The sequence below is a fragment of the Nyctereutes procyonoides genome, unplaced genomic scaffold (assembly GCF_905146905.1).
Source record: "Nyctereutes procyonoides isolate TBG_1078 unplaced genomic scaffold, NYPRO_anot_genome, whole genome shotgun sequence".
In the NCBI taxonomy this organism is placed as follows: Eukaryota; Metazoa; Chordata; class Mammalia; order Carnivora; family Canidae; genus Nyctereutes; species Nyctereutes procyonoides.
In genome coordinates, this window is record NW_026575043.1 from 35,156,641 (window position 1) to 35,176,652 (window position 20,012).

Below are 20,012 nucleotides of genomic sequence, written 5' to 3' on the forward strand. Positions count from 1 at the left end.
TGGGTAGCCAGAGACCCGGTGGCCCCCCTCCCCAGTCCACAAGACCCTCAGCCTCCACTTTTTCCTGGCCTTCCGCTTTCCCTTTGGTTTTCCCTTTAAAGTGGAAGGAACCACCATCTGTGGTGGTGTAGATGAAGAGCAGGCGGGCTCTTCCCAGGGCTGCACGTGCAAATGACTGCTGGCAGTGGTCCGGTGAACACCTGCTAGCAAGGGGCCCTTGAGGCACACTCAGCTGGGCTCGAGAGCTGGGGAGCCAGTTGCTGGTGGTTGTGGGGACAGGGCTAGCCCAGAGGTGCAGGGGCCCGCCCTGAGCCAACTGCTCGGCTGTAAAGACACATATGTGTGGTAGGCTGAAGAGACACCATCATGACATTCCCTCCTGTCCGGAAGCAGTTCTGTGAAGTGGGAAGAAGGCCCTGTGACACTGGCCAGATTAATCTCTTGTCCATCTGATACTGGAAAGTCATTCCTTGCAGGGCTGTGGAGCGCAGAGGGAATGCCAGGTTCCCCACCCATTGCCTGGCTTGTCCTTCTCCCTGTGTGCAGCTCAGGTGTCTCATCCCATTTGCCTTTGTGTGAACACCCTCTAACACACACCCCTGCGGTACGACAGTGGGCCGTGCCCTACTCCCAGGTGGCCGACTCCTCGCGCACCCACATGCCACAGCAGAACCGGTGTCCTGGGGCCTGTTTGTTCACAAGTCCTGCTTCTATGGTCTGTAGGCAAGACCTAGATTGATCCGATTATCCCAATCTGCTGTCAAGGGGGTCAGGGTAGAACAGGCTTCCTGCCAGGGACCCTGCTGGGGAGCAGCAGGTCCCAGATGCCTGCATGGAGCAGGCTGTCGGAGCAGATGCTCCCTGGGGCAGGGTACCGGGACTCGGAGGCTGGGGAAGCCGCCAGGTGAAGGTGTGCACCGGGCCCCCATGGCCCGAGCCTTCCGAGGGCAGAGTGACAGGGAGCAGGCATGCTGAAGGCATTGGGCTGCCACAAAGCTTCCCTCAAAGCGAAGATTTCTGCATATCTCCGTGAGGTTTACAGAGCTGTGTGCTCGGGGCCTGCCTCCTGCATTCCCATCCACATATTCCAGCCACAGCCTGTCCTTGGCCAGCCCGGAGCTCCCTCCTGTCACAGGAGCCCTGCTTTGACTCCCCTCAAGTCAGAAAGAATTTTCCCCCTCCCCTGACTTTGTTTGGCTGACCATCAAAGCCTGTCCCCGCAGTCACACAGCATGGCTTGCTCGTGGCTGAACCATGGCACCTTGCACCTTGCCAGGTGCAAAGGTGAGGGGTGAGCACACTGCCCCCCCACTCACACCTTGGTGGGAACATTCAGACAGCAGGAGTGTTCCCTGGTTCTGTCTAGCCCCACTCCTCCCCTGTGCCAGACCCACCATCCTGCTGACCCCCTTTTGTCTCCCTGCAGACGATGATGCCTTTGAGCCAGCAGACGCCAGGCCGCCAACCCCGGGGGATGGTGGCGGTGAAGGTGCATCTCCCCGGTGCCTGGAGCACCCTCTGCCTGCCGCAGAGGCCTCTCTGGCAGATCTGGAAGACTCTGCCGACAGCAGCAGTGCCCTGCTTGTGCCCCCTGACCCTGGCCCGGGAGGCACCCCCACAGAGGTACTGCCAGGGGGTGGCCGCCACAGCCGCAGTTCCCTCAGTACCGTGGTGTAGAGGACGGCCCAGCCCACGGCCCCGACGGCCAGAGAGCACCTGTTTGCTGTCGAGAAACATTGATCCCCGTGGGAGATTCACAGGGCCCAAGTGAGCCTGGACCCAGCTGCACTGCCAGTGTGCACGTGCACAGACCCCACTGACCTCCCGAGGGAGCAGACACTGGGCACCAGGTCTCGAGGGCTCCAAGAACATGCACAGCTTTGGGTCCCTGACTTTTTCTTTTCAAGTGGCAGAAGAATGATGAAGTTAGTTCAGACCACACGTTTCAGAAGTAGGGAACAAAGAATGCACCGGGCGTGTGGGCAGAGGCCAGACCACATCTGGCTTTGGTGGGCTCGCTTGCCGGAGCATGCCGCCCAGGGGAGCCTGCCAAACCGCCTCTGAGCCCGGGGGCCACCAGGGGGCAGGATGGGTGTTTCCAGGCATGGCTATGTTTGTGGACTCTCAGTATTGTCTGGGCACTTGGTCTGCCACAGGGTGGACAGCCTTGGGGGTTACTACAGCGACTGCTCCAAGGGTCCCCACCACCCCCTCCCCCCCCAGCTGTGAACATCAAGGTGACCCTGCCCCAGGCTGGGGGCTGGCCTGGGCCTCTGGTGCCCGAGGCCCTGAGAGGGGGTCTTGGAAGGTTGAACTCTTCACTCTGTCTTTCCAGCTGGGCTCTGTGAACCCCAGTTCTGGGCCAGGAGGTCCTGGCCCCACCTTCTCATTTTTGTCCCCAGCATTGCTGTGCATGGCTCCCCCAGGAGGCAGCCCTGGATTTGGGCCAAGGCCCTTCACGCATGAGTGTTCTGGCCCCAGATCCTCCATTGGGGGTTGGCTGGCTCCTATCTGCTACTCTCTGGAGCCCCCACTCCTATTGAATTTGCCCCTGGGCCTTGCCTGCCCCCCACCCCATCTTGTTTGTGCCATAAAGGGTTGTTTCTTTGGGGGAGGGGTGTTTGAAATTAATGCCCTGGGCTGTATCCATCTCTTGAAAGTCCACTTGCACACCACCACCACTGGAGCCGAGTGCTCAGTGGCCGCATGCCACCTTCCCATGCTCCTCAGCAGCTTGGGGTGCTGGGTACCCTGCCCAGGGGCCTTTTGGCCAAGGGACCCTGTTGCCTGCTCCTGGGCAGTGGTCATGTCTCCTGACACGGGGCTTTTAGCATTTCTGAGGTTTGGAGATTAAGCGGGTTCTGTGCGATTTTTAGCACATCCATATCTTTTCTACGTTGTATGTCTGTACCTTTTCTTTTTGTGTGTGCGTGTATGTCTGTGTGTGTGTGTGTGTGTGTGTGTGCGCGCGTATGTGTCCAAGTTTTTGCAGGTGGCGGTACACCGGAACTCGGCATGGGGCCCCACTCTCCTCGGCCTGCTGTGACGTCGTGGTTGGTACTGAGGCATGGCCAGGTCTGTACCTCTGCCCCTTGGCTCAGAGCATCCTGGAGCCCTGCTCCTGGTCCCCTTTGTAGCCTTTCCAGACGAGTGTGCAATGACAGGAGGGTTGACTAGAAGTGAGTGCTGCTGTGGTGCTTTGTGGTGACAGACCCCGGTGGCACAGTGCAGTCCAGGCGTGTTCTCACACTCTCCCATTGGAAACCTGTTGAACTCTTCCAGTATGGAATGAGATTTTTGAATTGCCCTACAGAACTGGCCAGAGGTATGAATTTTGAACTGCCTGTCCGGGCTCACAAGATCCAGAGTGCTGGAGGCAGGCCTCAGGCAGGCAGGCTATATGCCGAGGAAGCCTGAGCTCCCCTTGCCAAAGGGCTGATACTTCAAGAGAGGCGTCCTGGGTACATGTTTCCCACACTGGCCGCTGAAGACAAAGCAGGAAGGTTGTTGTGCCTCCAGCATGCTGGGCTCAGGGCAGCTGAGGTCTAGAGCAGCATTCACGGGTCTTACAGGAGCCAGGTGAGTGTCCTGAGCGTGTCTGCTTTGGAGTGACCACCCTGGCGGAGCCCATAGGGGCTTGACCTCTATGGCTGAGAGTCCTTCACAACTCCCATGTGTCTGGCTCATGCCTCAGAACCATATATAGAGGGCAGGGGGGTTGGCACAAGATGCATGGGGACTGGGAAACCCTTTGGGGACGAAGGACTGCTGGGGCCAATCAGGCATGCAGGAGGCATTGAGCAGGGAGTGGCCTGAAACGGTGGACCTGCTTCTGGACTGGCCAGGACTCTGTCCCCGCACCAGGGTGCTCAGCCCACTGGTGTCCTTGGGCTGGGCAGAAGGCCTGCGTGCAGTGCTGCTCCAGACCCCTGCCTACTATGTCTGCAAGAGTTGGTGCCCAGGAGTTGATCTCTGCTGGAGGGGAACAAAGGGGGAGTCAGTGTCTGTCTGGCTGTCCTCAGCCTCCTGTCCTGTTGCCACCCTTTGTAAGATCGGACTGCTCCATGGTCCAACAAAGAATCCAGAGGCCAACCCTAGCTACGACTCTTGTGCTTCTGTGAGAGACTGGGTCCCCAGAGGTACAGCCTTCCCCCGCAGGATCCTACTTACCTTGTGGAGGAAGGAGTCAATACTGTACATTGTCTCAATGCCTGTTTTTAATGTTTTCCTTTCACTAAGGGTTTTTAGTTTGGGTTTATTTTTGGTTGGGTTGGCACTAATCCTTTTCTTAAGATGCTGTGAGAACCATTTCATTCAAATGCCAAATAAATTTGTGTTCTGGAAGAAGCGTGGTCAGTCTTTGGTATGACCCAAGTCGGGACGGGATGGCACAGTGGTGGGGATGGGCGGATGGAGGAGTTGGAGCATCTGTGCGGCCAGGCACAGGGCTCCAAGATGCCCTGTTCCTTCTGTCTGACCAATGGTCCTTCCAGTAATTTCCCAGTTTGTGGTGGAGGGGCAAAAGGGTTCCTAGGGGACTCAGGGGACTCAACCTCAGGCAGGTCCTTGTGCTCATCTCATCTTCCTAACCCAGCATCCTGGTAGTTGGCTCCAGGCTGGGCAGGGGGAGCCCCAGGGCTGGAGAGGTGAGGGACCAGGGTTAGAAAAGGAACAGGGATTCCTTAGGGGTAGAACTTTTGAGAACAGGTCCCTCATTCCTGGACACACCTGCTGGGGTGGTAGGGGGGTCTTGAGTGCCATTAGCACTGTTGACAGCACAGCTCTTTCCCTTCACCCCACTGGCCAGTCGTGCTCACATCCACAGGTACACATGTGCCAGATATAGAGCTGTTTCTTTTTTTTTTATTTTTTTTATTTATTTTATGATAGTCACACAGAGAGAGAGAAAGAGGCAGAGACACAGGCAGAGGGAGAAGCAGGCTCCATGCACCGGGAGCCCGACGTGGGACTCGATCCGGGGTCTCCAGAATCGCGCCCTGGGCCAAAGGCAGGCGCCAAACCGCTGCGCCACCCAGGGATCCCTAGAGCTGTTTCTAAATGGTGTCACTGTCCCAGTTAGACCAAGGGACAGAGAAATCAGCCCCACTTTCTGGAAGAGCGAATTGAGGGAACTGAGGCTCAGGCCACAGCCTGGGGTCAGGGCCTCAGGAGCTGCTGCAGAAGCCTGAAGTCCCTTCCTAGGGGGTGCAAGGCAGAGTGGGAAGGCTGCAGTTTCCCAGATGGTGGGATGATCCCCCAAAGGAAGGCCTTACCTCAGGTGTGCAGGGAGCAGAGAGTGGTCCCAGACCCACAACAGGGGAAAGACATACTCCCTACCCCAGTCTCAAAAGTCAGGAGCGTTGGGATTCAAGGTGCCCTCCCCTTTGATCTTCTGTTCTTGCTTGGTGGCCTTGGCTTTTCACTCCTGGCCCCCAGCCTCCCATTTTCTCATCTCTAAATGGGCATCATTGCACCACCCCCATTAGTTGAGAGAATCTGTTCTAAGTGTGGTACTGGCACAAAAACAGACACATAGATCAATGGAACAGAATAGAGAACCCAGAAATGGGCCCTCAACTCTTTGGTCAACTAATACTCGAAGCAGGAAAGGCTATCCAATGGAAAAAGGACAGTCTCTTCAATAAATGGTGCTGGGAAAATTGGACATCCACATGCAGAGGAATGAATGAAACTAGACCATTCTCTTACACCACACACAAAGATAAACTCAAAATGGATGAAAGATCTAAATGTGAGACAAGATTCCATCAAAATCCTAGAGGAGAACACAGGCAACACCCTTTTTGAACTTGACCACAGCAACTTCTTGCAAGATAAATCCATGAAGACAAGAGAAACAAAAGCAAAAATGAACTATTGGGACTTCATCAAGATAAGAAGCTTTTGCACAGCAAAGGATACAGTCCACAAAACTAAAAGACAACCTACAGAATGGGAGAACATATTTGCAAATAACATATCAGATAAAGGGCTAGTATCCCAATATCTATAAAGAACTTACTAAACTCAACAGCAAAGAAACAATCCAATCATGAAATGGGCAAAAGACATGAAGAGAAATGTCACCAAAGAAGACATAGACATGGCCAACAAGCACATGAGAAAGTGCTCCGCATCACTTGCCATCAGGGAATACAAATCAAAACCACAATGAGATACCACCTCACACCAGTGAGAATGGGGATAATTAACAAGGCAGGAAACCACAAATGTTGGACAGGATGTGGAGAAAAGGACTGTTGGTGGGAATGTGAACTGGTGCAGCCACTCTGGAAAACTGTGTGGAGGTTCCTCAAAGAGGTAAAAATAGATCTGCCCTATGACCCAGCAATGGCACTGCTGGGGATTTACCCCAAAGATACAGATGCAGTGAAGGACCGAGACACCCTCACCCCGATGTTTCTAGCAGCGATGTCCACAATAGCCAAACTGTGGAAGGAGCCTCGGTGTCCATCGAAAGATGAATGGATAAAGAAGATGTGGTCTATGTATACAATGGAATATTCCTCAGCCATTAGAAACGACAAATACCCACCATTTGTTTCGACGTGGATGGAACTGGAGGGTATTACGCTGAGTGAAGTAAGTCAATAGGAGAAGGACAATCATATGGTTTCAGTCATTCGGGGAATATAAGAAATAGTGAAAGGGATCATAGGGGAAAGGAGGGGAAATGAGTGGGAAATATCAGAGAGGGAGACAGAACAGGAGAGACTCCTAACTCTGGGAAATGACCAAGGGGTAGTGAAAGGGGAGGTGGGCGGGGTATGGGGTGTCTCGGTGACAGGCACTGAGGGAGGCACTTGATGGGATGAGTACTGGGTGTTCTACTATATGTTGGCAAATCAAACTCCAATAAAAAATATACAGGACGTCTGGGTGGCTCAGTGGTTAAGCGCCTGCCTTCAGCCCAGGGCATGATCCTGGGGTCCTGGGATGGAGTCCCACATCGGGCTCCCTCTGGGGAGCCTGCTTCTCCCTCTCCCTGTGTCTCTGCATTTCTCTCTGTGTCTCTCGTGAATAAATAAATAAAATAGTTTTTAAAAGAATAAAAATAAAGTGTTTTGCTCCAGGGACACCTGGGTGGCTCAGCGGTTGAGCATCTGCCTTTGGCTCTGGTCATGATCCTGGGGTTCCGGGGTCAAGTCCCCCATAGGGCTCCCAGAAGTGAGCCTACTTCCCTGCCTGTGTCCCTGCTATTTTCTCTGTGTCTCTCATGAATAAATAAATCTTTCCCAAAAAAAAAAGTGTTTTGCTCCAGTAAATGTCAGCAATTGTTGCTGGCACTCAGCCGCAGCCCTAGGATCAGAGCATGTGCCTGGTGATCTCAGAGCTCCGTCTTCCCTGCCGGTGGCCCTGCCTGGACGCCACTCCCTCGGACCCTCTCTGCAGCCTGCAGTGGCCTGCCAGAGAGCTCACAAGACTTAGCCACACCCCTAGCCCACCCCACTAATAAACAGCTGCCTAGCCTGCCCCACTGTCCTCTAGCACTTTCCAGTCCTCTGGAGTCAGTGGCTGCTGCACCATGCAGTCTCTAGGCTTTGCACTTGCCTTCCTCACCGTGCCAATGGTGCTGTGCGGGGACTCAGAGGGTGAGCATCTGGACCCTGCCCATCCCTTCTGGAATCTACCCTCCCTTGTAACTCCCCCCTTCTCCCTGTTAAGCCCTGCCTTTGGTGGGGGGCGGGGGGCTCTTTGGAGGAGGAGGTATTGGGCCTGAGACAGAAGAGCAGAGTCTGTGCTAGCCTCCTCTGGCCTAAGCCCTACACCCCCATTCTTGGACCCTGGCTGGGAAAGAGCTCAGAGTGGACCCAGATGGCTGTCCCTCATCTTGGTCCCCTGTCCACTGTCTGCAGGTACCTGGTGCTACGACTCCCAGGACCCGAAGTGTGGTGAGGACAGTGTCGTGTGAGGCTGTGTGGGATCCCTCTTTGTCCTGTGACCACTAGACAGTCTGGTGCTAGTGTGACCTAAAAGCAGTGTGCATGCTAAGCTTCTGTGTTCTCTGCAGGTTCTATCTGGAGTCCTGGGCCACAGTGGCTCGCTGGGCACCAGACGGAATGTGTGTGTGTCCCCCTGCATGTGTGTCCAGGGCTGTTGCTTGTTGCTGGTGTGATCTGCAGTCCTGCCATGTGTGCCAAGCTGTTCATATCAGTGGGAACTCAGGCCACTGTCAGTGTGGTCAGTCCATGTGGGAACAGGTGTCCCCAGTGGGGGCGTGTGACCACTGTGCTGGGAGACCCTTCCACCTCCATCCCCTGTGGGGCAGTCTACCTACAGGTGACTGTGTGTCAGAGTGGCCCAGACCAGGCAGTGCCTGCCTGTGTGAGAGTGCTGCAGACATGGTAATCAGGCCAGGTCAGGGTGTGTGCAGCAGGTGTGTGGGGAAGCCGGGGGCCAGCTTCATGAGGCTAGGCAGTTTCTGTTAACGTGTGGGAGGGAGCACTGCCTTCCCCCAAGTTGCCTCCCTGACCCCCCTCCACAGATCCCTGGCCTTGTTTCCTCAGGCCCCACCCACTGGAAGGAGATGGCCCCTGCCTGTGGGGGCCCAGCCCAATCCCCCATCAACATTGACCTTCACCTGGTCCAGCAGGACCCTGCCCTGGGACCCTTTATCTTCCAAGGCTACCACTCAGCACCTCCAGGCCCATGGACACTGGAGAATGATGGCCATACAGGTTAGTACCCTGGGGCCAGGACCCGCCCCCCACCCCAAACAGGAGCAGGAACCCACCTGGCAGTGAGAACTACCCGTTCCCCTCCCCCACCACACACACCCAGTGATCAAAATTTCCAGTCAGCACAGAAACATCCACACACATTGGTAAAGACACCTCCAACAAGGGTCATGCCCCCCACACACAGGTGTCAGGACCCCCCCGCCCCAGAATAACAATCAGCCATTGCCCCCAAGGACCTGGAGTCAGTACGTTCCCACAAGTCAGAATGCCTTAGAAGTCATCACAGCCCCCCAATATCACACATAGCTGTGGATGTGGTGGGTCAAAACTCCAGGCATAGGAAGGCCACCCTCTCCCCACCTCTTGCAGGGTGGGGTATTTCCTCTGTAGGCTGTGGACCAGCAGAGGGGCCTGGACACCCTGGGGAGTGTCCAGGGAGCAGACTAGCCTGGAGGGGACCAGTGCTGGTACCCTGTTCCCTAATAGCACAAGGGTGGGTAGGTGGGGGGAAGAGAGAGTCATGTGCTCCCCTCCCCTCAGTACTGCTCCGCATGGACACTGACCCGCAGAGCCGCCTGGAGATTTGGGGCGCTGGGCTGCCGCTGCCTGCCTACCGTGCCCTGCAGCTGCACTTCCACTGGGGGGGCCCTGGGCGAGCAGGCTCAGAGCACAGTGTGGATGGGCAGCGCTACCCCATGGAGGTGGGCGTGGGCATGGGGGAGGTGGTGGGAGTGCCCTGTGCAAGGGGCAACTGGTACCTCTCCTGATCTGTGACCCTCCAGATGCACGTGGTCCACATGAACACGAGGTATCAGAGCGTAGAGGAGGCGCGAAGTCACCCTGATGGGCTGGCAGTGCTGGCGGTGCTGTTGGCAGTGAGCAAGGGGCCATGTGACTCCCGGCAGTGGGGGAGGACCAGAGGAGCTCCGTGACTCCTCCTGCTTCCCAGAAAGGGGTTCTGCAAAGGGAGCAGAGAGGGCCTCTAGGCCTTCGGTGGGCTGTTGGGAGGCTGTATAGGGTTTGTAGGATTTAAAGGGTTCCTTTAGAGAATGGGGCCTCTAGAGGTCCTGGGTCTGCAGGGTCAGTGGGGAGTGATCTCCCAGCGGCCCCTCCTGGGGGCCTACCCTCTTCCCTTACAGTCTCCCCTAGACCCCCTCAGAGTTCCTCCTTTGGAGACTCGTCCGCTCAGTGCCCGCCTCACTTGGAGTCCCCTCCCTAGGAGCGGGACACGGACAACGCCAACTTCTCCGCGCTTGTGTCGGGCCTGAAGAACGTGTCTGAGAGCGGTGAGGAGCCACGGGGTGGCACCCGGGGCTGGGGTTGCTGGGGGCGGGCGGGTGGTGGTGGCACAGGGAGGCCAGGCGCAGTCCCGCCTCCCCTCCCCTCCCCCGCCCAGGGGTCTCCGCGAATCTGGCACCCACCTTCCCGCTGGCCTCGCTGCTGCCCGGCGCCTCTGGCCTCTCCCGCTACTACCGCTACTCGGGGTCGCTGACCACGCCCGGCTGCCAGCCCGCGGTGCTCTGGACGCTCTTCGCCGACGCGGTCCCCATCGGGCGCGCGCAGGTGGGGCCGCCACCCCTCCCCCTCCTCCCTCCCTCCCGCAGCCCCGGCTCTCCCGACTTCACCGTCTCTGCCCTGAGCCCTCAGGTGGCCCAGTTCCAGACTGTGCCCCGGGCCGGTCTCCCCGGCTCGCGCCCTGCACCGCTCACCGACAACTTCCGCCCGCAGCAGCCTCTCGGGGGGCGCAGGGTCTCGGCCTCTCTGGGCGCCTCCATCCGCGCCACAGCCTCGGCCCCCGCCCCGCACCTGGCCCCTGTGCGCGGGGCTCTGCTGGGCCTAGGGCTCCGCCTGTGGCTCTGGAGGAGCCCCTAGGACCCAGGCTCGCCCCTTCCTGCAATAAACGATGCACAGAGTGACCGGGGCCTCCTGTATCTTGTGGGGGTGGGAGCCTCTCCCAGGGAGGCCGGATTCCTGCCCCGACCCCACTGAGGCCTCAGTGTGCCGGCCAACACGCAGACCCCTGAGATCCTCCCCTACCCTGTCACAGCCAGTCCCAGACCCCCAGTCGGAACCCCAGACCTCTGATCCCACTGGGAGAGACAAGGTGCCCCCGTTTCCAAGGAGAAAAACTGGCAGGTCCTAGAAACACCACCTGCTAAAGTCTAAGACTACACATTTTATTTTAAAAAACAAGCGGGCTGAGGGACCCCAGGCCACTATAGGGGTTAAGTGCTGACTTCAGTTGACATTTCCTTGAGGCCAGGAGGTGAGAAGCTACTGGTTCCAGGTTCTGCTGCAGGCTGTGCTAGGTGAGTGGGTCTTGGTGATAAGGACAACTAGTGAAACTGTGCCCAGGTGACACTGGGGGGTTAGGCTGTGCAGCCCGAGTGTCGGGTGACACTTTCTGGAGAGCCTAAGGGAGGCTAAGTGAACGGTTGAGTGTCCTTGGTGTCACTGTCCACAGCAAAGCAAAGACTAGAGGCCACTGTGTCCAGGCAACGTTGTCCAGGAGGAGGCTGCATCTATCAGTAGAGTCAAGCTGGCCGGGGTCAAGCTGCTGTCCAGTTGATGCCCTGTGGACTGCGGTTGTATATGGGGGTGTTACTGCCCTGAGTGAGGCAGTGTCCAGGTGACAGTGGCCCAAGCATCCCGCGGATCCCTAACAGCTGCTGAGGAATGTGTGGCTCACACGGTATTTCAGGGCTTGGAGGCCCTGCCTCCCACCCAAGACCCTTTAGGAAAACAAACCAAACCTAAACACCAGCACCCTTCCCCGAGGCAGACCCTTGAGCTCTCCCCGACGCTCTCCTCGGGGCTGGCTACACCCCTGACCTTGACCCTTCTGCAGCTCTAAAGCCAAAAGGGGCTCCACCCCACCTCCTGCCCTACTCGGTGGCCGGCGATCCCCGGCTGCACGGAGCCATCCGCACCCCAGACGCGGTCCCCGGCGGTCCCCAGGCTCTGCCGTCCCAACGCCCACACCCCAGGGCCCGAGGCCGCTTCTCCAAGGACGAGGGGGTGGATCTGTCCATACAGATGCAGTGCGGGAGGGCGCCTGCTGCCCCCCGGGGGAGGGCGCCCTCAATCCCCGCCGCCCTGCGGGGCCCCGGGCGGCACGGGCGTCTTCTTGAAACTCTTCCTGGCGGGGGCCCGGTTGGCGCCGCCGTCCGCAGGGCCGTCCGGGGCGTCGTCGGCGGGCCTCGCGACCGCGGCCAGGGCGTTCACGGTGCCGAGCGCCCGCAGCAGGGCGGGCCCGCGGGGGGCGGCGCGAGGGGCGACGCGGGGCTCCCGGCGGGGGGGCGGCGGGGGCGGCGGGGGTGGCAGCAGCTCGCGCAGGGCGTCCAGCTCCGCACGGAGCTCCGCGCGCAGCGCCTCGAGTCCCGCGCCCAGCTCGGCGCGCACGGCAGCCAGGCCCTCCTGCAGCCGCCGCTCGCTCACCTCCAGGACGCCCGCCGGGTAGGTGGCCCCGCCGCGCGGCTCCCCGCACACGGAGCACACGGAGCCGGCGCTGCGCGCGTCCGCCCGCGCCTCGGCCCCCGGCGCCCCGGCCTCCCCCGCCGCGGCCCCCGCGCGCTCCACCAGCCGCAGCAGCCGAGGCGCGTCGGCCCGGAGCTGGCCCCGCAGGCGAGCCAGGCGGCCCGGGGCGCGGCCTTCCCCGGGGCCCGGCCCGTTGGGCTGCGGCCCGTGGTCCCGCCGGCGGCCGGCGGCCCTTCGCAGCGCCTCGCTCGCGCCGTACGCACCGCGCGCCTGGAGCCACGGGCGCCCGGGATCCGCCGCCATCCGCGCCGCCGCCGCCGCCGCCGCCGGAGCCGGGAGCCCCAGCCCGCAGCCTAGCGACCGCTGGGGCCCCGGCGACGCTCCGTGGAGAGGGCCCCCGGGACGGCTGTGGGAACGACCGAGGCCTCGGGGGTCTATCTGGCCTGGGGCCCGGGGAACTCCGGTAGGGAGGGCGGGGGAGCGCCGGGGGGACCCAGCGGGGCAGGGCTCGGGCCCCGGCGTGTGTGCGCTGGGCCTGCCCCCGGGGACCGCTGTCGCTGCTGGGCCCCCGCGTGGGCCGCGGAGCTGGGACCGGCTTCAGGGCGGGGAGTGACGGGACACGGAAGGAAGGCTGCGGAAGCGCCGGCGCCCAGACCGAGTCAGGAGCCGGGCTCGCACCCTCCGCCCCAACGACCCGTCCCTGTCCCGGCCGGGAAATAGGTGTGCCAGTGGACCCGCGCGTCCCCGCCCTCCTCACGGTGGGCCGCTTCCATCACTTGCATACCGTAGTCCAGGCCACTGTCACTTGCCCCCACCTGCAGGAATCCGTCCTCCTGGGGGGCTGAGTGGTGAGCCACCATTGGGTGTCACAGCCCACCCCACTGTGCCTGGCGGTGTCTTCTTCCTTTTTTTTCCTTCCTTTTATAATTTATTAATTACTCTTATAAAAAAACAAAGAACATGAAATGTGCCAATTTAACCATTTTCAAGTGTATAGTTCAGTAGTGTTGAGTATACGCAACATCTCCAGAACTTTTTCATCTTGCAAATCTGAAACTCTAGCTAGACCTGTTGAACGACTTCCTTCTCCTTCCTTCCACCAGCCTCTCATAACCACCATTCTACTTTCTATTGTTTTGTTTTTTAAGATTTATTTATTCATGAGAGACAGACAGAGAGGCAGAGACACAGGCAGAGGAAGAAGCAGGCTTCTTGCAGGGAACCCAATGCAGGACTCGATCCCAGGACCCCAAGATCATGCCAAAGGCAGATGCTCCATCACTGAGCCACCCAGCTCAGTAGTCCCTCTACTTTCTATTGTTATAAATGTTATTATTATTTCTTTTACTGTGTGTAGGCTCTGTAATGATGTACCCCCTTTTTAAATTTAAATTCAGTTGGCCAATATGTAGTACATCATTAGTTTCAGATGGAGTGTTCAACAACCTCCACCCTGTGGGCCTTTGCTCAGGCCTTTTCCCCTGCTGGTAAAGACCCCCACACCCTGGGGGGGGGGCGCGCAACTCCCACTCATCCCACTTCTGCAGGACAGCCTTCTTGGGCCACCCCAGCCCCCAGCAGATGACTCAGGCTCCTTGCCCACAGCATGTTTAAGTGGCTCTCTGTTCTCTGTCCACCTGGGTCCACAGTAGAGGCCCTGAGCACAGAGTGACTGGGTCACTCAGGTCTCAGAGGTACTAAACATGCTGGATGTTCGATGCAGGGAGTAGACGAGTGAATGAGTCTAGAGCTGAGGGTTCTGAGTGGGGCAGGACCTCTAACCACCCACTCTGATCAGCCCCTGCACCTCCTCAGCCTGGCATTCTAGATGCTCATGGTCAGGGATCCTGGGTGGCTCAGTCAGTTAAGCGTCTGTCCTCTGCTCAGGTCATGATCTCAGGGGCCCTGGGATCGAGCCCTGAATTGGACTCTGCTCTGCAGGGAGGCTGCTTCTCCCTCTGCCTCTCCCTCTGCCTGCCGCTCTGCCTAGTGCTCTCGCTCTCTCCCTGTGTCAAATAAATAAAATCTTTTTTTGAAACAAAACAAAACACAACAGACCTTCATGGTCATCCCTGCTGGCTTTCCTGTTCCCCCCACATTTTCCACTTGTGCCAGTGCTCCTCACTGCTGTACTCCTTTTTCACCCAGGTGCCTTCACCCATTCGACCTGCCTATGCCCATCTCAGGGTCATGGGCAGTGCACTGTGGGCCCCTCTGGAGGGCAGTATCCCTCTGCCGGGCCTGTTGTTCTCACTGAGCCCTAAGGACTAGTTAGGACTCTGGGTTCCTCCCCAGCCAATTGTGGGGAGGAAGGGCTTGGAGGGAATCCAGGCTGGGCTGGGAGGGAGATGGCATGGCAGCCACTGGGACCCGTATCCCCAGAGCCCACGGGGACCTAGCCACTGTGCAGAGGTGGACGGCTGCCAACCCTGTTTTTGGCAGCCCTGGCCCCAGGCCACCATGAAGACTTCTGAATCCCCTCCATTCATTCATTCATTTGTTCATTGCAGCCTGTCTATCTGGAAGCTGAGAATTTGGCACTCTGTTAAACCCCGCAGACACCCCCATTCCTGCTGAGTCACCTGACTGCCCCCTGGGACTTCCAGCATCTGGTTCCCCCGGTCTCTAGAGCCTCGTTAACCATACTCCTGCCCCCTCCTCTCAGTAATTAAAATACTGTGGACAAAATGTCCTGGATTCCTTCCCCAGGCCTGCTCAAGTCAAGCTTTGTGACCCAGGGGCTCTGAAAGAAGCCCCTGAGGTCCCTGGGAGGAGACAGCAGGGAAGCAGGGAAAGGCTGGGGTGGGGTGAGGGGCAGTGGCACCGGACTCCAGATGTGTGGTTGTGCAGAGAGCTGGAATGCAGGGACTGGGCTGCCGGCGCAGACAGGGACTGCGAGGTTTCCAGGCTGTTGAGGCTGATGGAGGGCCGTGGTACGGAAAAAGCCTTTGTGGTGAGGAATTCACCATCGTGCAGGTGCTGGGCGTGAGGTCATGGCTGGTGGTAGAGAGTCCCAGAGTCATGGCTCTGGGGCAGACAGATGCACAGGACCGAGGGCAGAGTGGGAGGGGAGGCCCCGGGGAGCCCGACCAGCCCTGAGGAGGGCGCAGAGGCTATGGCGAGGGGTGAACAGACAGCTGTGGTCACCACAACCCTGAGCCCCTGAGGTCAAGTGCAGCGACAGTCCAGAAGTAGGTTGCATTGACCCTGACTGGAGCTTCCCAGGCAGGGAGGGTGGGGGGCCGCAGAACCTGAGGACTGCTGGTGAGGGGACAGGCTGGGGAGCCCTTGCCTAGGCTGGCTGGTCACAGCAGGGGAAGCTCCAGAGGAATGGGGCAAGAAGCAGGAACAGAGCTACAGCGCCAGGGGGCCCAGCGCACAGGTCTGCTTTCCAGAATATCCTCAAGCCCAGCCTGGTTGGCTCTCTGCACAGAGGAGCTGACTGGGGCAGGGCAGGGTCCAACTGCTTCCCCACATGGGCCGCCTCTCTGTGCCCAGGGCGCCAGGGGCCAGGCCTGCTGGAGGTGGGCCGGGGTGACCCCATTGGGCTCTGCACAGGCAGGCCTGGGCGATGATTGTGCCTGGCCACTGATTAACTCAGGAGCAGTGCCGGCTCGGCAGGGCCTGGGAAGAGTGAGACCCTGGGGCTCTGCCCCTGCCTCTGCCTGGAGAAGGGGGCAGCCTCTGCGTCACTTAACTACCCCCCACCTTGCACTCTGTTGCCATTAAACCCTGGCAGCCACCCAGAGAGGAGGCTCTATTTTCCAAAGCAGTGGGAGCTAGGAGAGTTCAGTGGGCAGGGCCAGGCAGGCTTTGTATGTTGGAGGGGCCCCTGGTGGCCTTGCAGGGGGCAGAGGAGCCTCACAGTCATCATGGGAGGGTCTGGAAATGCAGATGCCCAGGTCACCCCCTCCACCAACAGGCTGGTCTTTGTCTTCTTCCACAGCTGTGTGTGCACCAAGTTCTGGCCTGGCCTGGTTCTCAGTGAAGGGGGGGCAAATGGAGATGCAGGTGGGGGGTCCCTGAGGCTGGCTGGGCAGTCCCTCCTGTGCTGGCTCTGAGGGTCTGTGGGGAGCAGGACCCCAGGGGGAGCGGGAAGTAGGGTCTGCCATGAGCCATCAGCCACCCTCAGGGGGCGGTTAGCCTCAGAGCTGGGCTTGGAGTGGGCACTGCAGGCAGAGTCTGGGGTGGGGGCCGCCCCTTCCCTTTCTGGTCACAGACCCTGGCCTTCAGCACAGACTCTAGAGCATGGGAGCCCACCCATTCTCTACTCCGGCCATGCCACTGGCTCCGGGAGCCAGACTGATGAGACCCTTGGCCATGAGCAAGCAAGGCCAGCTGGACTGGGGCCTGGGCCCTGGCCCCAGGGCTCTTAGGAAGGGAAGGCTGCAGTACCTTTTGGGACTCCAACGTCCAGGCCAGGGAGTGGAGCTTTGGTAGACCAAGTGAGCAGGTCTGGCTGGGGCCACTGCTCAGGGCACCATTCTGGGCTCGTTCATTCTACCTCACGTATTCTGGTGGCCCCTGTGCCTGCTTCAGTGTCCCCCTGTCAGAGCCCAGGGAGTCTTTACTGGCCAAAAAATGGTGAGGATGGCAGTGGTGACAGATGCTGGGAGGTGTGCAGGGGCCATAGGAAGCCTGTGACCTAAAGGGCAGATTTGAGCTGCAGGTGGCTTCTCATTTAAAGAAGGGGCCACTGTCTGGGGCTCCCTGTGGGGACGGGGTTGGAGACACTTTGCCCCTGAACACCTTCTAGGTACCAGGCCTGGAACTGTTCCCTGGCCTCCCAGTGGCTTTGGCTACCCAGGCATGCCCCAAGAACTGTCCTGGGGCAAGTGGCTCTGCAGGGGACAACTCATTACCCAGTAATGGCCTTGCCTGACCTCAGTAATGAGCTCATTACCTGATAATGACTTTGTTTGCCTCATCCTGGCGTCAGCAACCCTAGAATGTCTGGCCTGGGGTGGCTCTGACCAGTCCAGACGGTGGCCTTCAGCCTCCCCACCTGGCCCAGATGGGGCATCAGGCCTACCAACATATCGGTATGACTGGCTTTGCTCTCCTCTTCATGCTCTCCTGGTGACTCCAGACCCTGCAGACACCTCTCACTCCCATGCCATGCCCCCGGACCTCCATACCCCTACTGGGCCTCGGGTTTCACCCGTCTTCTCAGTGGGAGCCTGATCCACCTAAATTCTGATTAAGACCCACCTCTGCCCCACATCCTCCACGAGCTCCCACCTCACTCCTGCAAGAGCCTGGGCTCCTGTGTGCACCCTGGGTTTGGACCTGCCACCTCAGTGTCCTGCTTCCTCTTGCTCGCCATGCCAGCATCCCACCCCTGAGCCTGTGCACATCCTGCTCCCTCAGCCTCAGATCAGTTTACATGGCCTCCTAGAAAGGCCTGCCCTGACCCAGGGGCCCTTCCCCATGCTGCACCTGCATCTGCCCGCCATGGCACTCACCATGCTTTGCACTTTCTCCTGGAATGTGGGGTCTCTGGTCTCTGTCCTACTTTGGGCTTGACTTGCAATAGGGCAGGGACACCCTGCATCCTCAAGGTCCAGAAAAGTGCCTGGCACACAAGAGGCAAGGCAGCAACCCACTCTCAGTGAATATAGGTGCCTGCGTTGGGCTTGGCATTAAGCACTCAGTGTTGGCTTTGTTATTTCCAGGCCTGCAGTGTCGCCTTTCAGTGTCCCCTGCCTGGGATGGCCTGAGGAGGAGCAGGGCCTTCTCTCAACCCAATCCTAGCGTTTCCCCCCCCCCCACGCCGGCTGGAGTCAGCCCTGGCCAGACTCCCTGCCTTCACCCTTGATGTGCCCCCAGTGGGAAAGGGTGGCAGGGAAGGGAATGGAGAGTATACAAGTCGGGGGGTTGGTGTGAGGGAGCAGGCCCGGGCTGCATGGGGGAAGAAATTGGGGGTGATATTCATGCAGGGAGCAGGTATCAGGACTGGGAGGATGGACTGGGGTAGTACAGGAGGGTGCATGTCATAGGAGGGGAGCCCTCACCACTCCCCACCCACCTCACTGAGCCCCCGCCAAGTCCTTTCGTGAGTCTGGCATGAGAGAAGGAGTGAAGGGAGTGAGTGAGACCACTTCCCAGGAATTGAACCAGGTCATGTTAGATATTTGTGTGTATATACCCTTGTAACTAACACCCACATCAAGAGCTTTCCCCTACACCTTCCTGTCTCATAATTAAGTTTGAAAGAGATCAGTTTTCTCTTTATTATATGTTTAATGTCACGTATGATAACACACAAAATACTACATAGTGTGTGTGTATGCTAAAAGCATCACAACAGGACAATTACCTGTGAATCAATTACCTAACCCAGGAATGCTCCAGTACCAGTGACTCATCTCCTTCTCTCCAAAGGCACCTGCTGTCCTGAAATATGTGTTTCCCTGACTTTATATATATACATCTTTTCATGTATGTAGGTATCTCTACACAGTGTCATTTGGTTTTGCTGGTCTTTGAGTGTCATAAAAAAGGCATTGCATTGTGTTCGCTTTCCGGGGTCTTGCCTTCTACACCTAATATTACTTCTGAGATGCATCAGGTTGCTGCGCTGTAGCTGTCATTCATTCTTTTTCACCTCTGTGTAATACTCCAGTTGACACACCTGGGTGGCTCAGTCAGTTAAGTGTCTGTCTTCAGCTCAGATAGTGATCCCAGGATCGAGCTCTGCTTCAGGCTCCCTCTCCCTCCACTTGTGCTCTCTCTCTCTCTCTCGCTCTCTCAAATAAATAAATAAAATCTTTAAACATAAAAAATTTAAAAAATATTCCAGCTTATTTGTGCATTCTCCTGTCAATGGATATTTGAATCATTCCTCTCTTTTGCTATTACTGTTTCTATGCACATTTTTGTACCTGTGCCCTGGGAACCATAGGCAAGAATTTCTCAAAGGAATATATTGGGGAGTGAACCTGGTGTAGGAAACATGTAAATATTTGAGAAAATGCCAAATTGTGGATGAATACCCTCTCTCACCAGCAGTATGTGAGGATCTCTGTTGATTCACAAGTATCGAACCCATGGCCCTGACAGGATTCTTGTATTTTCCTGATCAAGTGGGGTTAATTGATAATTCACTGTGCTTCATGTTTCCCTCACTACTGGTGAAGTTGTGCATCTTTTCACAGGCTTATGCACCATTCATGGTCTCGACTCTGTGAAATGCTTGTTCATGACTTTTGCCCATTTTCCTATTGAGTTGTTTGGTTTTCTTTTTTCTTATTGAATTATAGGTGTCTCATTTAGTTCATTTATTTTATCAAGATGTTATTTGCATTTACTATAGTGCACATATTTTAGATGTACCAGTGTGATTTTATATTCACTCATTGTCCTAGTCTGTTCAGGCTGCCATAACAAAATGCCATACACTGGGTGGCTTATAAACAACAGAAAATTATTTCTCACAGATCTAAGGCTGGAAAATTTATGATCAGGGTGCCCAATGAGGACCCCCTTCTTAGTTCATAGCTTGTGCTTTCTGGCCATGTTCTCACTTGGTGGAGCAGGCTAGAGATCTCTCTGGAACCTCTTTTATAAGGCACTAGTTCCATTCATGAGGGTTCCTCCTTCATAACATAAGCATCTCCCACAAACCTCACCTCCTAATACCGTCACATTGGGCACTAGGATTTCAACATATGAATTTGAGGAAACACAAACATTTAGACCCTAGAACTAACACCCAGATTAACATGTACACCACTTACAGCACCCAGAAGGCTCCCTCTCAGTCAGTACCCACAAAAAACAACTGCTATTTAAGTCAATGAACTTTAAGCATTTGGAATGATCTTTTATTTC

General features: G+C 57.4%; 3 protein-coding genes across 5 annotated transcripts in view; 2 read left to right on the forward strand and 1 right to left on the reverse strand.

The window, feature by feature from the left end:
* The window catches only part of DGCR2 (DiGeorge syndrome critical region gene 2), a 91,226-nt gene extending 86,879 nt beyond the window's left edge, over positions 1 to 4,347 (forward strand). For both annotated transcript variants that reach the window (XM_055322497.1, XM_055322498.1), the window contains one exon: positions 1,427 to 4,347. In XM_055322497.1, the coding sequence (XP_055178472.1) occupies positions 1,427 to 1,677 (251 nt within the window). In that variant the 3' untranslated portion in view covers positions 1,678 to 4,347. The remainder of the gene's footprint in view (positions 1 to 1,426) is intronic.
* Positions 4,348 to 6,789: 2,442 nt separating this feature from the next.
* On the forward strand, positions 6,790 to 10,612 carry LOC129507788 (carbonic anhydrase 15-like). Of its 2 annotated transcripts, XM_055322500.1 has the most exons (8): positions 6,790 to 7,613; positions 7,878 to 7,913; positions 8,529 to 8,699; positions 9,243 to 9,403; positions 9,485 to 9,577; positions 9,922 to 9,988; positions 10,099 to 10,265; positions 10,350 to 10,612. In XM_055322500.1, exons 1-8 carry the CDS (start codon positions 7,547 to 7,549, stop codon positions 10,572 to 10,574), a joined length of 987 nt encoding a protein of 328 aa, XP_055178475.1. In that variant the 5' UTR covers positions 6,790 to 7,546; the 3' UTR covers positions 10,575 to 10,612. The 2 variants fall into 2 exon arrangements, with proteins under 2 accessions (XP_055178475.1, XP_055178474.1); XM_055322499.1 differs by having other exon boundaries at positions 10,099 to 10,612.
* Positions 10,613 to 10,904: 292 nt separating this feature from the next.
* On the reverse strand, positions 10,905 to 13,039 carry LOC129508243 (protein FAM246B-like). Its single transcript, XM_055323252.1, has 2 exons — positions 12,964 to 13,039; positions 10,905 to 12,622 (listed from the first exon to the last, which is right to left on the reverse strand). The coding sequence occupies exons 1-2, from the start codon at positions 13,037 to 13,039 to the stop codon at positions 11,784 to 11,786; spliced, it is 915 nt and encodes a 304-aa protein (XP_055179227.1). The 3' UTR covers positions 10,905 to 11,783.
* Positions 13,040 to 20,012: the final 6,973 nt, after the last annotated feature.